The sequence below is a fragment of the Ornithorhynchus anatinus genome, chromosome 16 (genome assembly GCF_004115215.2).
Source record: "Ornithorhynchus anatinus isolate Pmale09 chromosome 16, mOrnAna1.pri.v4, whole genome shotgun sequence".
Classification (NCBI taxonomy): domain Eukaryota; kingdom Metazoa; phylum Chordata; class Mammalia; order Monotremata; family Ornithorhynchidae; genus Ornithorhynchus; species Ornithorhynchus anatinus.
In genome coordinates this window covers 5,079,222-5,101,643 of record NC_041743.1, presented here as the reverse complement: position 1 = coordinate 5,101,643, position 22,422 = coordinate 5,079,222, and the positions used below count along the sequence as shown (strand labels likewise).

The 22,422-nt window shown below is 48.0% G+C and overlaps 2 protein-coding genes across 14 annotated transcripts in view; both read right to left on the bottom strand.

The window, feature by feature from the left end:
• MYOCOS (myocilin opposite strand) overlaps positions 1-2,647 on the bottom strand; it is a 54,813-nt gene extending 52,166 nt beyond the window's left edge. Inside the window, exon 1 of one of the 3 annotated variants that reach the window (XR_005660907.1) lies at positions 2,067-2,647. The gene's annotated coding sequence lies outside the window, so the exon portion shown is untranslated. Of the gene's footprint in view, positions 1-619; positions 718-2,066 lie in introns of those variants that run through there. The other 2 variants (XR_005660906.1, XM_039914325.1) reach the window with 2 other exon arrangements.
• Positions 2,648-7,341: 4,694 nt separating this feature from the next.
• PRRC2C (proline rich coiled-coil 2C) overlaps positions 7,342-22,422 on the bottom strand; it is a 51,947-nt gene continuing 36,866 nt past the window's right edge. For 3 of the 11 annotated variants that reach the window (XM_029081104.2, XM_029081111.2, XM_029081108.2), the window contains 14 exons: positions 22,046-22,297; positions 21,145-21,234; positions 20,008-20,209; positions 19,198-19,401; positions 18,154-18,266; positions 17,856-17,992; positions 17,003-17,237; positions 15,943-16,065; positions 13,441-13,659; positions 12,839-12,942; positions 12,114-12,240; positions 11,536-11,616; positions 10,917-11,153; positions 7,342-9,076 (listed from right to left, as the gene is read on the bottom strand). In XM_029081104.2, the coding sequence (XP_028936937.1) occupies positions 8,819-9,076; positions 10,917-11,153; positions 11,536-11,616; positions 12,114-12,240; positions 12,839-12,942; positions 13,441-13,659; positions 15,943-16,065; positions 17,003-17,237; positions 17,856-17,992; positions 18,154-18,266; positions 19,198-19,401; positions 20,008-20,209; positions 21,145-21,234; positions 22,046-22,297 (2,382 nt within the window). In that variant the 3' untranslated portion in view covers positions 7,342-8,818. The remainder of the gene's footprint in view (positions 9,077-10,916; positions 11,154-11,535; positions 11,617-12,113; positions 12,241-12,838; positions 12,943-13,440; positions 13,660-15,942; positions 16,066-17,002; positions 17,238-17,855; positions 17,993-18,153; positions 18,267-19,197; positions 19,402-20,007; positions 20,210-21,144; positions 21,235-22,045; positions 22,298-22,422) is intronic. The other 8 variants (XM_029081106.2, XM_029081105.2, XM_029081110.2 and 5 more) reach the window with 8 other exon arrangements.

The following is a 22,422-nucleotide window of genomic DNA, read 5'->3' as shown; positions in this document are numbered from 1 at the left end:
GCACCTCCCAAGGTCCCACAAAAGGCAAGGGGTGAAACTGGGATCAGAATCCAGGTCTCCTGATTCCCAGGCCAGAGCACTTTTCCCCCCCTGGTATTTGTTAAGTGCTTAATACGCCTCACGCACTGTTCTCAACTCAGTCAGGCGGGGCAGACTCCCTGACCCACGTGGGACGCCAAGTCCAAGTAGGAGGGAGAACAGGTATTGAATTCTCATTTCCAGATGAGGTGATGAAAAATAAAGTGACTTGCTCAAGGTCACACAACCAGCAATTAGCAGGTCTGTGATTAGAACCCAGGTCTTCTGATTCCCAATGCTACGCTCTTCCCACTAGGCCACTGCTTCTATTTTCAGGACGTCGTGAAAGGAGGAAAGGGGGCACTTACCTACCCCAAGGGGCAAGACTCAGGAGTCTCAGTAGGAACACGGCCAATCCCTCCTCTTCCCCCACTGCCTCTCCTTCTCTCCCCTGGCAGCCAAGTGCTCTACAGCCCTACCTGAAACGACGGAGCTCGGTAACCCCGTTTGCCCCCCAAGCAACTGACTCTAGTTTGCAAGTGAATAACCGGTATGAACAAATACCCCGATTAACATTAAGCGGTTTGGCCATTTCACCCACCGGAGCGAGGTGAGAAGGCTTCACTGCCTTCTTCAACGGTTGATTGTAGATAAAGCATTTCTCCCCTTTTGCATTTCAAAGGCTGAGAGCAGGTGACCTCCTTTCCCTAATGAAAAGGGGCCCTTGGGCTCGTTTTTATTTCCATGGAAACAAGTCATCCTCTCTAATCAATAGCCAATGGGAGCCGTGAGACGAGGACTCGCGTGGGTGGAAATGAGCACATCTCTACCATTTAAATCTGGTCGAGAGGCCCCACCCGCTGCCCTCTTCCCCATTTCAGGAACCCATCACCCCCCATCACACACATTCGCCTGTTGCTGGATTGCTCACAGCCGTTAAGGAAGGTTCAGGAACGGATCACATCACCAGCCTCCCTGCCACAGAGTCACAAAGCTGGGTTAAGAAATGCAGAATTAACACTGCTCTCAGGCTTTGTTCCCTTCCGTCCCCACCCCCAAAGTTTCCCCTTTTGTAAGAGTAGAGAGCCTCCCCAGTTTCCCTCGGTGCTCCACCATCTTATCCATTCCCAGCGAGCTACTGAAGTGATGGCTGTCAGTTTAGAAAACATTCCAAAGTTCTGAAAACTGCAGGAACTCAAAATGTGGGCTCCTAGCAGAGCACAGTTTAGACATTAATGAGCCAGGTTGCAGATTACTCTACCTGGGCCTTTTATTTCAAGATGATGTAGCAGGGAACCAAAGGGACAAAAAGACTACAACTGTAAATCTGAGAGTGCCTGGTTCTAGTCCCAGCTGAAAGACCTTGGGGAAGGCACTTAAAGGCTCTGGGCCTCCACTTCCTCATCTGTGAAATGGGAAGGACACCTGCTGACCTTTCCTCAGATTGGGGCTGGGTCTGATCTAACCTGTTATCTGCCCCAGCATTTAGCATAGTGCTTGGCCCAGAGGAAGAGCCTAATAAGTACTAGGGTTAGTTGATTCCTGACTAGTGATACAGAGGTACAGGAAGAACAAGTAAAAAGCACTGTACGCCCTATGATTTCAGAAGCCATTAGTAAGAAAGAGGTCTTTAGCTGGGGATTTCAATTATTCCTACTCTTTTTCAGGTTTCCATGGATAGGCAGGAGTGGGTCAAAGTTGGAAAATACACACCAGCATGGATAAGCTCCTTTAGAATGTGCTTGTAATGGGCAGGGAAGGGGTCTACCAATTCGGTTATATTGTATTCTCCCAAGTGCTCAGAACAGTGCTCTGCACATAGTAAGTTAAATATAATCGATAAGTCTCCAGACATGCCGATGTGAGGTCATCTTAGTGATGTAATCGAAGTCTGATTCGAGTTCGTTAAACCCTGTCAGCACGAGAGGTTCAATACTATTCGGAGCTTGCCATGCAAGTACCACATACTACAAAGTCTCTCTCAGAGATGGAGAACTAATCAAGGCTCCCTTCTTTACCCTGTAAATGTTACAAATCTCAAAACTCACCTACTTAACTTGGTTGGTCTCATTCACCCACTTCTCTTGTTCTTCAGCTCACTTTGAAGGAATCAATAAAGTCATTACTCGGAACTCGGCACTTCAAATTACCACCTCTGCCTCTCTAGTGTGGCAGAGAGGTCTGGCTTGCTCAGGTTTAATGGCAACAGCCTTGAACGAGCGAGGGCGATGGCAAATACCCCCTGAAGCGAGAGGAATTGGGGGATGGGAGGCGGATACCACGGCCACAAATTCATCATTAAGAAGATCTGAGTCACCTGGGCAGAGGGCTGAACTCCACTTATAAATGAAGCCCAGAAATCAGCTGGTGAGTAACTCCTGGCAGAGTCCACTTATATTCTACCCATCCCAAGGTTTAGTCCTGGCACGTAGAAAGTCCTGAATGAACCTCAGGCCAAACGTCCACGACCACAAAGAAATCAGGGGGCACAGTGAGATCCGGTCAGTGGGACTTTGAGAAAATATCTTCAGCCTCTGCCACGGGGAAGCCAAAGCACGATTTGCTGGTCAAAGAGGATGTTTTGTGGGGTCCGCCGACCAGACTGTTGAACTGGGCAGACTCCGGTCTGTGAGGGAGTGGGAGAGAAGCCAATCAGGCCAGAACACGGGGAGAGAGTGGCAGTTGGCCTCCGTTGGGAGCGTCACTGACCGCTGGGATCTGTTGATTGGGGTGGGGGTTCTGTCTCTGGGCAGGACAAACCAGCATTTGGGGATGAACAGCCAGCTGGTGAGCAGGTGCCAAACCTTCCATCTTTTCTACACATTCCACGTTGCTGATACTGCATCCCCAATGGGGCAGTGCCCGGGGGAAAATCAGCCTGATGGTGGGGGGGGGGGTGGAGGGGCAGTCCAAGCTGCCTGGCCCAGGGAGGCACCGTGTGGTCCAGTATAGACCGACCTCTCCTCCACTCCATCTCCCCAGTATCCCACAGTCCCCCTCTTCCTCGGCCCCTGGAAGAGAACCAGTTCTCTCCTCTCTCCCCAACATGCCGTCACCCCTTCAGTCCCTTGCTCACTTGAAAAAAGGGTCTTTGCGGAGCTAGGACCCTTCCAAGGGAGTCCTGAAAACTCTCCAAGCAGGTGGCACCTGCCAACTGGGGTTGGTCGGAGAAGTCGGTGGGGATGCTCTCGGGCCCAGCCACTGGCATTGCCCACCTCTGTGGAAAAAAACTAAAGGCATCATGGTGTCTGCTTTCCCATTAACCGAGTCCAGTAGGATTTCTATTCTTGATTCCCAGGTTGGCCCAAGCTACAAAGCAGACATGGCAGGTAGGAGTGGCCAGACTATGAGGGGAAGCCTGACTCTAGTTAGGGGTGCAGGGATCAACGTCAAAATGTCAGGTAGAATGAACATGGCCACAGTGGACACAGCCTGAACCACATATTGCTGGACTAAGCCCTTGCCTCAATTCTGCCAGTGACTTCGTTCGTGCCTTTCCCTCAGACTCCCCATCTGATAAACTGCTTTCGGTGTACGCCCGTGGTACAGTGGCGGACTTCTGGAGATAATCAAGCACCTTCATTGGCAGAGCACCTGTAAGATGTGTCTAAAACAGTTGAACTCTTCAGAGAGGGGTGAAGGCGAAAGGGTTATTCAGAAAGCAAGACCTCCAACATATATTCTTCGCCTCCAAAGTCCTGGTGAAATATGCACTTCCCCAACCTCATCTGATCTGCCACTGAGATTTGGGGCGGGGGGAGAGTCAGGGACACTCCTACAAAGCAGCTTGGCTCCTCCTTTCTCAGCTACACAACTCAAGTTTGTAAATCCTGGGATAATGCTCTCCCCACTCCAGTTTATTTACACCAGTTCTGGGCTTCAACTTGGTAAATCTCAGATGTTTCAGGAATTGGGGTAGAAGAGTCTGGTGTTTCAACAGGATAATAATAATAATAATGATGATGGTATTTGTTAAGCACTTGCTACGTGCCAAGCACTGTTCTAAGCGCAGGGGTAGACACAAAGTCACTGGGTTGTCCCACCTGGGGCTCACAGTCTTAATCCCCATTTTACAGAGAAGTTAAGTGACTTGCTCAAGGTCACACAGCAGACAAGAGGCAGAGGCAGGTTTAGAACCCACATCCTCTGACTCCCAGGCCTGTATCCTTTCCACTAAGCCACACTGCTTCCCTATCTGCCACTGGCTACTGATGACTTCAGGTAATTGGGAAATAATAACGGGAAGATCATATGTTCTAACCAACCTCATGAATATGATGGGAAGGACATGCTATAGGCCTCCAGAAGGTTGCGGCAATGTAAGATTAAATTTTCAGGAAATAGTCGATTTTGTGTGTAGTCCCAGGTCTTCTGGCTGCATTATTTCCCGTCTTCCTCTATTTTTTTAAGCCAGGGGATTCAACCAATCGGTCAGTGAGATTTGAGTGCTTACCATGTGCAGAGTACTTGGGAAAGAGTGGGTAGACAAGACCCCTGCGCTTAGAACAGCGCTTCACACATAGTAAGTGCTCAACAAATACCATGATTATTATTAAAGGAGCTAATAATCTCAGTCACCCTTTTTCTCTCGAGCGCCATGATTTGTCCAGGGTGGGAGCTAAGTTTGTCCCTGCCCTTGGCACTATTCAGGATGAAGAGGCATCCGTCGTCTGTTCACAGTGGGCACGAGACCCGAGGCCTCCGTGGGGAAGCCGCACGGACTACATCACTGCCACACCCCGCTTACAGCTCAGACATGGTTTGGCCTTTCAGCAGGGAGGGCTTTATCCGCCAGATCGGCCTCCTACTTTCTGCTCCACCAATCCACTCTGCCGGTCCACCTTCTCCAAAGCGTTAAACGCTGTTAAATTCTCCAAGGGCATCAAATTGGACTTCACTCCGGAGGCTTCAGTGGCTCACTCTAGCCACAAACCAGATCTCCGGTGCCAACTTCACGTCGACCCCATAACGCTGAGTTCGGAGCCATAACCGATTGTCTCTCGTTCAACTGAGCAAAATTCCACTCCCCACACCCCATTCTGAAGTGAGCCGGGCTGTTTTTTTCCCCAAGGATCTGCCATCACCATCTTGGGCAAGTTCCCCAACCAGAGGGCTGCCCCTCTCCTGTATCTATAATGCCACCTGAGAACTTTGACAGAAATAACCAGTAACCAGTAGATTTCCTATCCCCTCCACCACTCAGAATCGCTGGCTTTCAGAGACCACTGGTCTTGGAGTCTTATCTTCTAGCAGAAGAGATCCGTGATTTGCTTATCCTCTTACTCTGATGAAAATCAGAATGACGACATTCAGTGAGCACCATGGAGCAAACATTACACTGAGATTGATAGACGATTACCAAATCACAGTCTAAGAAAGAGAGTAAACAGGCATTTTATTGATAAGAAAACTTAAAGAAAGAGGGGTTTAAAGTGATTTGTCCACAGTCATACAGACCAGTTGCAGGGCTGGGACTAAAAGTAATAAATGTATGTTAAGCACTTACTTTGGGCAGAACACTGTACATACTGGGATAGATGCAAGGTAACAGGTTGGACCCAGCCCATCCCACATGGGGCTCACAGTCTAAGGAGGAGGGAGAAATTGAATCCTCATTTTACAGATGAGGAGCGTGAGGTACAATGAAGTGATCTGCCCCTGGTTTAACAGGAGGTAAATGGAGGATCCTGGATTAGAATCCTAGTCTTCTTCCAGGCCAAACCTCTTCCCACTAGGTCACGTATCTCAGGATCCCAAAGGAAAATGAGATCACTCCCCGAAGCCTCAGGGGCCAAGAAAGGGAGGAGGGAGAAGCAGCAGGACCACACGGGACCTCTCGTCAACAGGAATCACAGGAGGGATCTGGGAAAACTGTGAAGTCCCTGGAAAGGGGTCCAGAGCAGACGGGAGCATTACGGGGAGTGTCAGAATAGTTCCCAGATAATAATGTTGGTATTTGTTAAGCACTTACTATGTGCAGAGCACTGTTCTAAACGCTGGGGTACAGGGTAATCAGGTTGTCCCACATGAGGCTCGCAGTCTTAATCCCCGTTCTACAGATGAGGGAATTGAGGAACAGAGAAGTGAAGTGACTTGCCCACAATCACACAGCTGACAAGTGGCAGAGCGGGGATTTGAACCCATGACCTCTGACTCCCAAGCCCGGGCTCTTTCCACTGAGCCACGCTGCTTCTCCAATTTCAATTCCACATCAATTCCAAGCTGGCCAGCTTGATATCGGACTTGACTTGCGGTTCTACACCTACAGACCCGGAAGCATAAAGCCACCCCAATCTGGCGCCCAAATCGAATCTCTTCTCAGATCTTAGACCCAAAGGCGACCAGCCGCTCTGGCCAAGCTCGGGAGATGGGAAGCTTCCCTCACTCTGGGGCCGGAGTGGGAGAGGAAAGAATAGTAAGGACAGATTCGTAACCAATGTGAAACGCCCAAGTCAGAGAGGTCCACTGGTTGGATACCATGCCGACACACGCCACTGGGGTGAAGCTCTGTCAGCCTGTGAGAACTCACCCACCCCAGTGATTCCAGACCTCTCGCTCTGAGGGGACACAATCTGCTGGTTTGGTCTTTGCAGCACAGCAAGACAAGGGAAGGAACCAAGTTCGGGGTAACCAAGGAAAGGGAGGAGAACTGCCAGGAACAAAGGAGGCGAAAGGACTAGTTCTGGAGCAGAACCAATTCGCATCCATCTGTGGCAAGACACCCCAAGATACATCCAGACTTGAGGAACGGAAACCAGCTGCACTGTGCGGTGTACCTGGTGATCACACTTCAGGAACTCCAACTGGCCACTCCAACTGGCCCAGACACGACCGATAGCTTCAGAAGACTTGACTCCTAGGTGAATTCTATAAATACCCAGCTCAGAAGAGCTCATGTACCTAAGGTGGATTAGTGCAAACTCCAGTGTCACCAGTTTACTCTTGCCGGGTGTGTAGTTTCCCCACAAGCCAAAGAAGGCTATTTCCATTTTTTTTTTTTTAATCTAGGTAAAGGAATTTCAAACCCAGGGGCTCCGGAGTCAAACTACCCATCTTGTGCCACACTTCTTTTCTCTTGAGGGACCCTACCAACCAACCCACAGCCCCGTCACGAACCATCACTTCGAGAAACTCACTCCCCTGCCTTGCCCCCGAGCCCTCCCAGCTCCAGTTTCAACTGGGAAGACAACTGGGCCACCAAAGGATCTATTAAAAAAAAAAAAGGCAAGATAAGAACCAAACCCCCTGGGCAACGTGTGGCTTGGAGAAGCCAGTCAGCCGCTGGCTTGTTTTTCTTACCTGAATAGATTAGAGCTTTGAAGATTCATTATTTAGAGAATACTTTATTAGTTTCTGTAATCAAACCCATGTAAATAAGACCTTACATATTTAATACAGTGCGTTACCCCTGTACAAATGGAAAAAAAATTAAGTTTAACGTTTCTAGACCAATATGGCTGTTAATTTCTGTACAATGCCAACTTAACACAGTACAAGTAGGATACTTTTTTTTCCCCAAAGTTGACATCACAGCTAGTTTCCAAAAGTTCAAATTATATATATATATTTATATAAAAAGATAACCAATAGCGATTCGCTAGGCATCAATAGCAGCAACAGCCTTTCCAGGTTCTGCAGTCATCTGAACAAAATTATACACATTACTTTCAGCTCACTCTTCATTTCCAAAAAAAAAAAAAAAGAAAAAAGTAAAAAAAAAAAAAATCCCAGAAAACAGCAAATTCTGTTACTGATGTGGTACCTGGCGCCTTTTATTAGCTTTTCAATCATCATCTGGAAAAAAAAAACGTAACTCTAGAATGACATCATTAAAAACAGCTCTGGTATAGCAGTCACTACTACGTATCATAAGCAGGTACAGGATATTTTACATTCACAGAAGTATAATACAGTACTGTCCTACAACTATAATACTAGAGGATACAATTAAAAAGGCATTTATTTGACTTGATTCTACTTTTCCAGCACAGAGTGGGCAGGAAGGGTGGTCGGACGCAGCTGTGTTTCAGCGACGCGGGCGACCCAGTTCTAAGCACCTGTGGCTCCGTGAGGCCGTCGCCGTGGCGACAAGCGGGCCGAGGGCCCAGGCGGAAGCGCTCACGGGGAAGTCGGCCCCGGACACGGCACCGCCGCTCCGCCAAGGAAGATCAATTTCTGTACTATGATTGTGTTTCTTCACCCCGGTTTCCTCGTTACAAAATCAGCAGCAGCAAGTTGCCAGAATAAAAAGGAGGCTACTCCGTCCGGCATCGGGCGCCTCCGGGGCTTAAAACTCCGAGAGCCTAAAAAAACCGGGTGCGGCGACCGCAGGCTACGAGCGGCGGAGAGGAACCGGCTCCGCTCGGCCAGCTGGGTGTCCGCCGCTTCTCTCTCGTTCTGTGTGGCCCGCGACAGTGCTGTTCTACTTCCGTGGAGGGGATGCACACGGGTCAGGGTGAGGACGTTGGGGACGGGATGCCCCGATCCCGACTACCAAGACGAGCAGAGCAGCCAGCGGCCCGAGCCGGGTCTCTGGTGGCATCAGAGGGGCTGCCGAGCCCCCGTTTTGACTTGTGCTGAAGCTGCTTACGTGTAACGGCGCGAAAAACCTCCTACGAAACCGCGTACGTTTCCGAGCCCCGCCGGGGTTACGTCGCAGGTCGCCTTACCCTTCCGGCTTCGGTTTTCTGCCGCTGTCATTCGAACCCAGTCCTTTCCCTCTGACCCCCCCCCACTTCCCGTCCCCCTTCCCTGCCATCCCACCCGCCCCCCACCCCCTTCAACGGCGAGCCAATGCCTTTTAAGACTTCGTCTCTTCAGTTTTGATTGCCTGAGGTTTAATTGGCCCAGTTCTAACAGGTTTCGTCGCCGTGGTTGGGGCGGGAGGGGGCTTCTCCTCGACTTTCTCCTGGCAGACGCCAGGGGGGTCGGTCAGAGGCTCGGAGGGTTTGGCGGTGTCGCTGTCCACCTTCGGGGCCTTGCCTCCCATCGGCTTAGTCTGCTGTTGCTCGGAGAAGAACCGCTGGGTGGACTGCAGAACCTCGGCTCTCTGTTTGGCCTTGAAAGACAAGAAATGACTCGACTGAAAACACAGAAGGATTTGCCTGGACCAACACAGACACGGGAGCGACAGCAGGCAAACCCTTTCACTAGCAAGGCGACAAATCATCGCTTCTCTTTCAAGCCTTGCCTGGAAACGAGGTGCTCCCTCCCTCCCCCCGCCGCCGCTCTCCACCTCCCTCTTCACCGTGGTGGGACACCCAAGTCAAACGGCCCGCTCCCTTGAACTCAGTCCTTTCTGCAACGAGCAACACAGCCTACTAACTCCAATGTATTTAGGGAGCTTGCTTGTAAGTTTGAGAGCACGGACGGGAGGACTCGTCTGGAGCTTCCAGTGATCGACAAAACGAGAGCTGAGCCAAAGCAAAATTACAAGCAAGCGCTTCCGCTAGCGTTACCGACGCAGAGATCAACAGTCTGATTCCCGAGTCTTCTTCCCACCGCTCTCCCCTGCAGGGGAAGAGTGTCACAGTCATTAGAAACTAAGACTACATTTCATAATCCTTAAATTCAGGCTGCCGGCCTCCATTCCTTGGATCAGCTACGCAGAATACTCCTGCGTGGCTTTTAGGCATACGCCGATACTTACGCCAACCTGCAAAGGATCACACCACAACCTAGACGACGGGCCCTATTTCTTACTCACTGGCTGTAGGTGTCAAAACGTCTTCGGGCCCTGCGGTTACGCGACCTCGGCCGCTCACAGACCCAAAGATAGGTGAGGGTCTACTTTGCAGCTAGTCAACAAGAGAAGTCTGGTACCTTGCCGCGCAACTGTGGCTAAGTGGAACCACCACCCCTAGGCCGGTCCCCTATCTCCAGCTCGGTTTTCTCTAGCTTTTCATCTGTGCTGCCACTCTGATGAGCGGGCTATGAATGGACGGGAATACTGTGTCGCATCCAGTTTCACACGGCCAAAATGGGCTTGAGAAAAGCCAGAGTCGGTTTACGTCCGTACGGTGAACGTCCACATCTTTGTCTGAGAGCTTGCGGTTCTGACCCGAAAGAAGCATGACTCAGATGCTAGACATCTAGTTCGGATCTGTGGGACTATGAACTCTCGTCTTCCTTAGAGACAGCAAGTAAGGTTCGTTCTTCTAAATATCCCTAGATACGGACAGCCCGTCCGCATTATTCTAGCAACCTGAAAGCCTGTTTGAAGAAAAACCGTTAACTAAAGGACTGTGCCAGATCCACAGGTAAGGCAACCGCATGACATTGCCAACTAGGCCTAAGTCGTCCCCACACAGACTCCTAAATATCTTCCGTACCCGGAAGTCTGGAGTGCCTTTTGTCCTGAAGGATCCCGAAGTGCTCTTCCAGATACACAACATACCGTCACTCAACCAGGCAGTGAGACATAGCGGTCGCTGCTGGGAAGGTGGCAGGTAAAGAGGAACCCAGGGCAACGGTTCAAGACAGAAAATGAAGAATATTTTATCCAACTGACAACGGTAAGGAAATCTCGGTAGATCTCCACCGACACCGATTTGGACAGGTCCTCAGAGTCGGGGCCGTCACTTCGATGAAAGATGGAAAGGGTAGCTCAGTGAACCAAAGGGACTTCCTGTTTCTCCTCCAAAAGGCCCAAACTCAGATTTCCCTTCAGTTGTAATTACTGCCAAACAGCTCCCTTGGCCACGTGATCGAAAATATTGGCTTGCTACTGAGTACAGTTGCAAATGGTGTGGGGTGGGGGGGGGGGGGGGAGGGGTAAAAAAATGTGCTAAGCCCACGGAGACAATGAATGCCTGGATACATGTTAAGGGTCCAGAGGCATCTTAAGACATGATTCGGAGACACGCTCTCGCCCTGTCAGCTGTGAACACTGTACTAACCTTCATGTCTTGTTCGGCCTTCAACGCAGCCTGGGCCTGATTGCCTCTGACTCCAGATAGTGATCCACAAGGACCCCTCGCCACATGGGGCAAACGAGGGTGGCCCATGAGGCCTGTGGTCATCGGAGGAGGCATCTGACTGGCCAGTGCCATTGGCGGCCTCTGAACAGGCGCTGGGAAGGTGTTAGTATGTGGGGCTCTTACCAATGGAGGGACCAGGTTAGGCTGAGAGAGGATCTGAGTGGAAAAAAACAAAACATAAAACATCGAACTGTTAAAAAAAAAATGCCACCTAGATCACGGGTTGGCTCACCCCAGAGCAAATCTAGCGCCCGGTATGCCCCAAGGAAGGGTGAGGGTTGGATCGTTCGGTTAACAGTGGCAAAGAGTAAGACAGGCCATGCTCCAAGGTTCTAGTATGGAAAAATTAGGTCAAGATCATGCTAAGGTGCTTCACACGCTTCTAGCAACTCAGCTGCAAGTTCTGACAAGAAAAGAAAAAAAAAACAACAAAACAAAACAAAAAAACAAAAAAAACAAAAAACAAAAACAACACCCAACAGAAAAGCTACTAGGGCATCTCCAGAAGAAAGACGGCCGCAATGGGTAGGAAGCATACCTGGACCAAACCACCCAAAGCGAGGTTAAGTGGTCCTAGTGTATACAGCGCAAACATCCTCTCAAAAATAATCAAGTGGTGCTGGAAGAATTAATCTCGGTTAGCTCTTTAGCGTGATTCAGGGGAAGACGGTATATGCCGAAAAAGGCCCGGAACTGAAACTTCAACCACAAGCACTGGGACCCTTCTCCGAAGACTTCGGTTTTTCCAAGAGAAACAAAAGAACAAAGAACACAAAACAAAACCAAAACCAAACCCCAGGTCTTGCACGAAACTGTCGGAGTTGTGTGGGGAACCTGGTAAGCTTTCCTGCCTCTCCTGTCCGCTCGCACCGGCGAGACTCCCTCCCTGCGGGGCTAGACCTCGGATCTCCTAAATGGCACCGAGAGGGGAAAGCAAGGGCGAAGAAAAGCTGGCTCGAGCCTACCGACCCTCGACCTGCGACAATGAAAGGAACGACCGCAGTGAACATCTGGGCCTCCGAACGGGCTACGCTTGGCAGCTCGACCGAGTAGCAGTGAACCGGACTGGAGGTTCATTCTGAACAGAACTACTGTTGCTCGTCTACTTCTGCCCACCTGGGGTGCGAACTGGGGAGGAAACGGCTGGGTCATCCTCACAGTGGCAGCTGCGGACTGGAACTGCTTCTGGTAGACAATGCTGTTCATTTTGCTGGACTGGCTGTTGGGACTTGTAGAACTGGCCCTTCGAAAGAAGCCGACATCAGTTAGGAATGCCAACGGTACGAACGACTAGCATTCCTGCGAACGGACCCTGACGGGAGAACCGACAGGAGGAGCGGGTCCAACTGTTAATCCGCTGGAGAGAGAACCCCGCCGAGGGGGTGTGACCCTCTGCCCCTACGCCCCACCCCCTGGGGAGCAGGGCCACTTGGGGATTGGGTGGGTGATTCTGCTGACTGGGCTTCGAAGCGCATCGCCACCCCAGGGCAGGGAACTAGGGGAGGAAAGGGGCACCTCGCCTTCTTTCCAGGTGCGGGGGGAGGAAATGAGGGAAGAGATAGGGAAGGTGGGAGTGTAAGCCAGTCTGCCAGCCCTGGGACCACCGGACTCGAGCTCCCGCCACTTAGCGTTCCTAACCTTAAAGCGGACATGGGCAAAGAGGCAAGATGGGAGAGGAGCAGCAGGGCATGCTTAGAACACCTTCTGAAGCCTGAGCCATAGGACTGGGTTAAGAGTTACGTATCTCCCCTCACCCCCCCCTTGGAAGTCTACGCTCAAAGGCTTCCCCTCGCAGCGCTTTTGGGGTCTTGCTACCTATCGAGCGGGAAAGGTCCATTTACCGGAAAGGGCTGGACGTCGGAGTGGTGCTTCTACCACCGATTGGAGGAGTACCTGGCTTAACATCAATACCGCTTCCAAAGGCTTTCAGATCCATCTCTGACATCTGAGAAAAAGCAGGAAGCTGATTTTACCATCGGCGACGTCGAGTTAAAAGCTGCCCTACTCGGTTTCTCGCAAACGGACGGGACGGGGGAATCTCGCTCTCGGCACCCCGCCGAGAGACCATCGATTACCGTGGAAGCCCTAGCTAGAACCCATCACCAAACAGCACCAGGAAGATGGAGACGATACTACATCTAATTCAGCTCTCCCAGGCCTGCCAAATCCAAGGGATCGGGAACAGATAAGGAATGCTTTATATCAAAGGGGAGGATAGAAGGACAGGCTTTCTTTAGAAGTCAACCCCAAGTGGAAAATACTCAAGGAGCCTTATTTTCAAAGCAATTTACGTACACCTGAGGTCTAATTTAAAAACCTAGAAGTGAAAAATTACTGGGGTTGTGAGAGGTTTTCCAGACACGATGCGATTAGTTAGCGACGCTTGTCAAAAATTGTGAACATTCCCTGTGATCACGGTCAGTCGACCATTCACTTAACTCACCTTTCCAGTAGTTGCAATCATGTTGTGCTGAGCTCCGGCAGGGATTAATCCTCGAAAAGGCTGGCTTACTTGCGTGGGCCGATTGAGGCTCTGGGCCGGAGCCTGTGGGGGTGTATGTTGCAGTGGGGGCTGGAGGGTCTGAGGCAGAGCAATTAGAGGCTGCCCCGTCGATCCAAAGTTAGGTAAAGAAAGCTGGGAAGCAGGCAATGGCACTGTTACCTGGAAAAGCAGGAGCACAGAAGGCTCAACAACTTACATGGTACATGTTAAACACATCCCCACCGTGACATGACACCCTCCAAACACGTTCATTCATTCAAATTTATACGACTTCCCTCCCCATGAATTAAGCGGGACCCCCTCCCAAAACCCTACAAACCCACACGTCATTTCAACTTCAAAACAGGAAGTTCGGTGGCTACGACTTGGGGATAGAAGAGCGGCCCAGAACCAGGCTACCGATTTGTCAGTTGCCTGGGGCCTTGACATTTGCCACCACTTCCTCACGGGTAATTACGATTTCCTTTTAAAATTCGGAGTTCTATGGAAAACGCCAAAAGGGCAACAATTTATGCTAAGGAAGTAATGGATAGGATTCCGGTACTTGGTTAAAATAATAGTCCTGACGATGACGGTACCGACATCGTGCTTCCTATGTGCCAAGCGCTGGAGGACAGCAGGAAATGTGAATTGAAGCCAGCCCCATACTGTAATCAGACTAAACCAATCAATAAACCAATCATAGCTATTGAGCGGTTACTGTGTGCAGAGCACTGTACTATGCGCTTGGGAGAGGACAAATGAGTTGTAGAATCTTTCCTTGCCCACAGTGAGCCTGATTTACTATTAATGATGAAGACTGTGCTATTTATTAAGTGCTTACTATGTGCAAAGTACTGAATTAAGCACTGGGGCAGATGCAAAATAATCGAGTCCCACAAGGGGCTCACACTCTTTGTAAGAGAGAGAAAAAGGTAATGAGTCCCCATGTCTCAGATGAGGGAACTGAGGCCCAGAGAAGTTAAGTGACTCGCCTAAGGATGCACAGCAGGTAAACGGCAGAGCCAGGATTAGAACCTAGGTCCTCTGACCCCGAGGCCCACGTTCTTTCCATTAGACCTTGCTGCTTTAATGCAGAGAATTGTAGGAAGAAACAATTCCAAAATTCACCTCCACTAGAGGAGTTTAATAACTATAATGATAATCGCGGTATTTATTGAGGGCTTACTATGTGCCAAGTTCTGAGGTATATACAAGTTAATCGGGTCCCACACGGGGCTAACAGTTTAAGGGGGAGGGAGAACAAGTATTGAATCTCCAGAGAACTGAGACACAGAAGTTAAGTGTCTCGTCCAAGGTCTCAAAGCAGTCCAGTGGCAGAGCCGAGATTAGAATCAAGGTCCTCTGATTCCCAGGCCTGTGCTCTTTTCACTAGGCCACACGGTTCTGTTCATTCATTCAATTCAATCGCATTAATTGAGCACTTACTATGTGCAGAGCACTGCACTAAGCGCTTAGAAAGTACAATTCGGCAACAAAAAGAGACAATCCCTACCCAAAAATGGGCTCACGGTCTAGGAATGGATATGGTAAACCCCACCTAGGGAATTGCACAAGGCAAAAGAAAAGCTGACTTGTTGCTCGGCAGATGATTCCACCATTTGGAAAGCAGCTGGGTGTGAAGGAACTTATGGGAACAAGATGTCAATGCTTGCAATATAGTGGCCCGACTACCACTGTTGCATAGGAAAGCAGTGATTCTGCTACGATTTTTAGGATGGGGCAGGTTAAATAAATGATCAAAAACTTGTCACAACTGCCTCCGAACCAAAGCAAAAAACTACAAAAAACCCAACCTCTATAGAAAAAGAATGTGGGGCTGGTCTGAGCTGTAATTTTCAAATTCTAAAAGGAATCACCATTTTCAGGAAAGGGTGATTATGCCAGAAGAGATCCTAATTGAACAGGAACATCATGGTTAAAATTCAAGTTCTCTGTGCCCGTGTTCCGGGAATAGTTCAGGGGCACAGCCAATGTTAAATGTCTTCCAGGTGGGATTCTACACAGCATTTCCAGTATTGAGTACACCATCAGTCCGAGCTGTTAGACAAAACCTCTTGTCTTAAAAGAGGATAGGCAAATTAACAGGCTACAATTGAAACTTTCACCATTACACAGTAAAAATGCCAAAGACACTGAGCTCATTTCCACCGTCGCCCCGACCCACTATTGGCTTTAAGCCATCGCGCACATAATCATTTAAAAAGGCTGTGGCTGAAAAAAACGGGAATAGTAGAAACCTGCAGACAAGCAAAACCTGCCTCCAGGCGCTAGCCTGGCATTAGCCATTGGCAGTTATAATTCTAAAATGTTCACTGTTCCCAAAATGTGGGATCTGCATTTAGCTAGAGCCCTCCCCCTCCCGTCCCCCCGCCCATTCATTCTCCATTCTCACACATTAATGACAAACAACATGAAAAAAGTAAGATTGAGGAAATTTACCATGCCATAGTTTACCTGCTGGAGAGCATTGGGAGACTGGGCAGTATTATAGAAATTGCTCTGACCAGGCTGTTGAACCTGTCCAGAGTAAATATTTGAAGCTTGTGTGAGACTTGCTCTAGCCTAGGAAAAAGAGCACAAGCAATTCTAAGACTCAGCAGCATTAACAAAATGCCTTATCATTTTGCACAAACCAAAAACACATTGCTTCAATTTACCCAACAAACTGATAAATACCGTTTCTAGAAGGCACATTCTACACTTTAAACTGTTTAAATTTTCTTTGCACAAAGACAGAAAATTTGGTAATTGGATAAATTTACCACTTGTTTTCTAGTACAGTGGTTAAGTGCCAGGACACCCTAACAAAGTAGGCTCACAAAGAGTGTTGATTTTGCTGACTTTCCAAGCAATGCTTTCCCTAGGGCGATGTCAAATCTGAGACGAGATCAGTTTCAGGGTGAGAGCCACTTGGGATAAAGTGTAGATTACTACCTACATAAATACCAGTTTGGTCCACCCCGCAGAAACACTTGTGGAGCTTCTGAGCCAAAAAACACAGAAGGGAACTGGGTAGGCAGAATTGGAAACCAGGTTGGAGCAGAGGGAAAGGAGAAGATAAGAGAAGGCAAACACTTGAAGGAAGAAAACCTGTGAGCATTTCACAAGAATCAGCTAAAGAGAGCAACTTCTTTACTAAGCACTTTCTTCGGGCAGAGCACCATACTGGACACCAGTGACCAAACTGCACGTCAATTTTTCTAACTTTACCCATATAATATCCAACGAGGTAAGGAGGATGCATAATTTGCTTTCACGTTACAAATGTCTTTACGCATAATTTGCTTTCACATTACAAATGTCTTTCACTTTTAGGACAGTCCACCTCAAAGCTAATTCGAGTCTTAAATTTAAGGAATTAAAAACCGTTGAGCAGATAAAAAGGAATCGTGCAAACGACACCTTCAATTCAAGCCCACCCCATGACCAGAAATGAAGTAGAACCCTCACTACTTCACTAATGAGGGTACCACAATAGCTCAGTTCTAACTTTTCTTACCTGAAGAAGATGTGTGTCAATAAGTTGCGAGCCTCCCAGGCCAGAAGCCTGGCTGAGCTGATGCTCGTACAAGATAGGGATTGGCTGGGTGTTAGAAGTCTGCTGAAACGCAAGACTCGACTGTGCCTTGGCAAGTTCCTGATGCTGCACTGCTGGGAAGTTATGCAAGGCCGTACCAGACAGAACCACGGGGGACGGCTGGGATAGACTGCTCTGCATAAAGGCTTGCTGCGATCTGCAAAAGAATTGGAATCAGAGATAACCTTAGATCACCCTTATGCTCAAGAATTATTCTGGGGTCACCAGGAGGTAGCTAGAAGTGGAGGGGAATCCCCAACAGAAGTGGGTAGCAGGAAGTACACAGAGGGGCGAGCCCGTCTCCTAGGATCTCACTCCTCCCCTCAGAAACCAAAGTGCTGGAATGTTAAGAATGCTGGAGAGTGCCGGACGCAAAACCGTCTACATTATCTTAAGAGTTCCTTTAACTGATGCGACGTTTGGCAGATTTCGCTGATCGTCTCTTAAAACTAAAAGACAATATACCACATATTAGCAATCTGCAAAGAACTGGGAGCCAAATCATCTTGGAAGAAATAAAATTAGACATGGCAAACTTTAAGGGTGCTCAACACCCAAATTACACTAATGGGTGAATTCAAAAGAAAATGAGCCAACAGTGATTAAAAAAAAAAATTCAAGCACCACTAAAAAGAAAGAAAATGCAGGTTTTATACATAAACTGAATTCTTGATAAACTTTTACTATATTTCAGGACGATTCTTTGGCTTAAATGAAGATGAAGAGTTAGCACAACTACTCAGTTATCACATAGCCAGAGTAGAGCAATACACACCTATACGGCTGCAGGGATGAATTGAATAATTCCTGAGCCTGAGAAACAGCTGGCCCCGCTCCCAAACTTAGTTGGGCTTGATGTTGTCCTTGAAGAGGTGCATAGATGGGGATTGGAATCTGCTGTACTGAGGTGGGCTGCAAAGAATTGAAACATTGGAAAACCTCAAAAATCAGTGCAACTTAAACCTCAGAAAAACTCCACCAAATCAACAAACTCAACAGGGAAGTGCCAGGCAATATGCTTAGACTGTCAAAAGACAAAGAAAATCCAAATCCACACTGGCATCTCCAATTACCTGGGAAAGTCCTGGCTGGAAGCCTTGCTGTTGAGCCAGGGACGGTGGAGCCAGACGGGCATGCTGAGTGCTGAACAGGTGACTTGTGTCCATGTAGAAAGCTGGGATCTGAGCTGCAAACCAGGGGGAAAAGCAAATGAATCAGGACTGGTTTTGGCATTTTCTTTTGGGATTCTCTTTTAAGACAGAGTCAAACAAATGGTATCTGAAAACTGTGAAGTCCAATATACTTAGATAAAAAGTGTGCCTTGAATAAACCAGAGGAGCACAACTGAAAATGCAACTGGAGTCGTGGGCATTTGATGCTAATTTAAGAGATTTTAAAGAGGCTATTATTTCAGCAGGCCACTCTTGGCAACTGCAACTTTTCATATTTTCAGTATCTCTTCATTTACCTCAGGGAAATAAATTCTGCGGCAAACCCAGATTTCATTGGAATTCCGAAGTTATAAATGAGTACCCACTAAAATTCAAGAATGTCTGTAGCTACATCTTTAATAAGCTTAGAGGATCAGAAGGATCTCCAGCCTAGACAGCCTGATTTTTCAATTAGAACGGAAGTTGGATTTGGACTGTCCTTCAAAAATAAGAAGTGATTTTGTGAAATGTCATTTCTGGTGCTCACATTCATGGGTGACATTCACCAAATAAGAGTTCCTTCCATCTGGCTTAAACACAGTCAAAAGATACACACTCAGGACTCGAAAAGCTCTTTGAAAAAGAGTGACAGGTAAATCTACTAGGCCATGATATCCCCAGACTTTTGAGATCTCAATGTGGTCCAAACTCACAATGTGAACACACCCTCAATCCACAGTGTTTACTGAGTACTTACTGAGGGCAAAGCACTGAATTAAGTGCTTATGATAATTCAACAGAATTAGGGGACATGAACCCTGCTCCAGAAGCTTCCAGTTTTGCAAGGGAGACAGGCACCGAGATTTAACATCATGTAACTTCTTAAGTGTTTTAAGTCTTCCCCCACCCAAATCAGGAGTCGGTAAACTGACAGAGCAGCCCACACAATTCCAGAAATACTGTTACCTGCTGCAGACTGAGATACATAGACCTGGGGACTCTGCTGTTGCTGGGCAATAAGGGAGGGCATGCAGCTCAGCTGGGAAAAATGACTTGCAGAAGGCAGGCTGCTTGTCTGTAACTGCTGGGGTTTCACTTTACAAATGTTGGGAGGGTCCGAAGTGGTGGTCGACTTAGTACTCAGGGACGAGGTAGTGTATGTACCAGCTCCTAGGTGGCAGTGGGGAGAAAACGAAATAAAGCACACTTAAAAAAGAGAAACAGTACTCTTGGGCTGAAACAGATTCTTTCCGCTGTAACCAGACTGGAATTAAACCACCTTATCAATGGCCATTGCTGATTTGGGGGAAGCGAAAGAATGGATGGATGATGGGAGGGATGGAAATGGGGCACTAAGAGGTCGTCGGAACTCAGGCCAAACCCAACTAGGCGAAATCTGCACCGACCAAACTGGATCTGGGGATTTACGCTGGGCTGTAAGGCCGGACCTCACCCATCCGATCCCCGAAACTAAAAACACACAAAAGCACCACCGGAGTGCCTGCCCATGTATCTAGGTCACACTGGCCCCAGAGCCACCCTACGGCTTTAGCCAATTGTGCAAATTGATTCAGGACACCCAGCCAGACTGAAGACAGCTCGCTTGGTGTGTGTATACAAACCCTTTCAGGGGAAATGACAATAATCCAACCAGAACACTACAGTGATGAAGGCCAATTTCCTAATTTCTTCTAAGAGCAGTTAGCAGATCTTCACAGGCATAGAAAATTTAGTGATTCTAAACATTCAAGGAAAACAGGGTTCAAAGGCCTCCACCTGATAATGACGTCGTAGGAGTGACTGAAGCAACAGGAATAGGAGGCATCGACGCACTAGAGAAAGAATTGTAATTGGCAGGGTTCGGTCCACTGGAACTGCTGACCCCAACGCTGGTAATTGGGGCGGCCGTTGAAGTTGCCGGGGAACTCTTTTCCCTCACATTTGGAGAGTTTTCCCAAGCTTTGCGAGCAGATTCCATCTGAAGAAGGAAGAATGTTTACCTAAAGCTTATACTGGTTATTTCAGTGAAGGATACAGCAGATATCCACTATAGTGAGAGTTTTTTCAAATGAGTCTGAGTTCTTTAAAGATTCCTGCTCTGTTCTATTTAAAAAGAAATTTATCAGTGTTCATTAAAGGGCAGGGTAAGTTTTAGCAACTCCCCCTTTCTCTTTTCTCCTCTTCTTTCTCCACCCCATCTTCGTTTTTCAACATGACCCCCATCTTTAAAATTAGAAAGTTCTTAAATACGGTACAAAAGTAGTTGCCAGTTCTACAGGCACATCAGGTTGGAGAAAACAAAGCCCATGGCTCTCCAGAGCTCCCATAAACAGCAGTTTGCTACACTCATGTGCACTGCAAACCCTGCACAGCAAACCAGGTTCCATAATCCACTCCTGGTCCTACTTGCATGGAAATGCTTGTGCGGACACTAAGGCTTGAAGTATAATCCCCCAATTAACACAAATCTGGATATTATTATAACCATCTGCTCTGCAAACAAGGAATCCCTACGTGAACCACAACCAAACTCTTTCCTGACTGACCACTTAACCCCAGTGAGAATTCTTTCCCTCACTCCCCATTTTAAGGGACAAACAACAGTTATGATCCAACTATTATATCACTGAAAAACTACAGAAATATTTAAAGTCAATTCAAAGAAATTTTTCTGCTTCTGATCCAAAACTTAGCACTCAGTACAGTGCACTGCACACAGTAAGCACTCAATATAACTAATTGACTTCCTCTCCATTCTGCCACGACACGCAGCTAATTTTTTAACTGCGTCACCTAAGTAAGAGGAAGCCACGACCTAGATATGATTCAAGTTTAATTTTTCCCCCTAAATTTGCTGAGGTCTGGCGCCTTAAATTATTTTACACAGAAACTTCTTGAATGGGATATACTCACATTAGTCACCAAAGTCTCTTCCATCTTTGTATTGCTGGTGGCCACAGTGCTAGGCAGGGAAGAAGGTGAAGTGTAGTCTGTTACCGATTCCTGCGAAATAGGAAAAGGAAAGTTCCTCGGTATGTAGTACCAGCTTTATCCCCAGGTGACAACAAAAGGCAGACTTACTTCTTTACAAATAACTCTGAGATAATTTGAGCGTAATACCAAGACTCCAATTCTCAACTCATTAACGAGACACGATGCTGCGGCTGCTAAGGGGACAGATCCAACTATCCAGTATTTCAAAACCCACTGCCAGCATGTTATTGTAGCTACCAATATTCTTCTCTGGACAACGATAAAAAACATTTTTCTTCAACTTCCATTTGAATCTGTACTTCAGCACATTCCACGATCCCATCCGTGAGTCTGTACCTGTACCTCAAGGGACAGATTAACAGAGGAAGCCAGGACCGTAGCTTCCAACTCCAGTTAATCTGTGGGACACGTGGGAAAAACGGATATTACTTCGCAGGTTCTTCCTTCTGCTTCACCTACGCATTCCCACCGGTGTGGGTTGGTGCTTCGCTTTTCTCAGGCAAATGTTAAGTTGGCCTTGACGGAAGATTGGAAAACAATACCGCGTGGAGGAGGAAAGCCCTAAATTGACTTCACCACTGAAGGTTCCGACTAGCCTCGCAGGAGATGGCTGAAGTTTCGGTGATAAGCCTCCCTGGGGAGGGGGTGAACCAAACAAAATTCACTTAAAACTGCCTGAGATACTATAGATTCTTCTCATTATCTACTGAACGATCCGAAAGGAGAGAAATCTCAAGCCATAAACCCTCAGAGTGTTAGAGTTGGCTAACGTAGCTTTGACTCTCAATTTTTTGGGGCTCTTCCCAATAATCCTTCATACCTTTGTATTAGCGGCAAACTCTGGAGCAGACACAGATATCATCGTTCCAATTTCAGCACTCATTTCCGCAACTGCTTTGGTTTCCTTCGCGGGAACGGGCTCGCCATTTCTGACAGCAGGAGGGCTGGTCTTCTCCTGTCCTTCGGGCTCCACCTGTTGGACGTCCTTCACTTTACGGTTTTTTAATGAGCGCTCTTTCCCGATGGGACCGGGTTTATGTTCTTTGTTCTCTACTGGACTCAATTCTGGAAGCTAAGTTTAGTGTTTCATAGTGAGTGGGCAATAGTGGTGGAACAACACGCTCTTACTACAGGAGAAGTGCCTTTCCCACCAACTCAAGTTGGCATGCAATTATCCTCTCTCGCGTGGACGTTTCC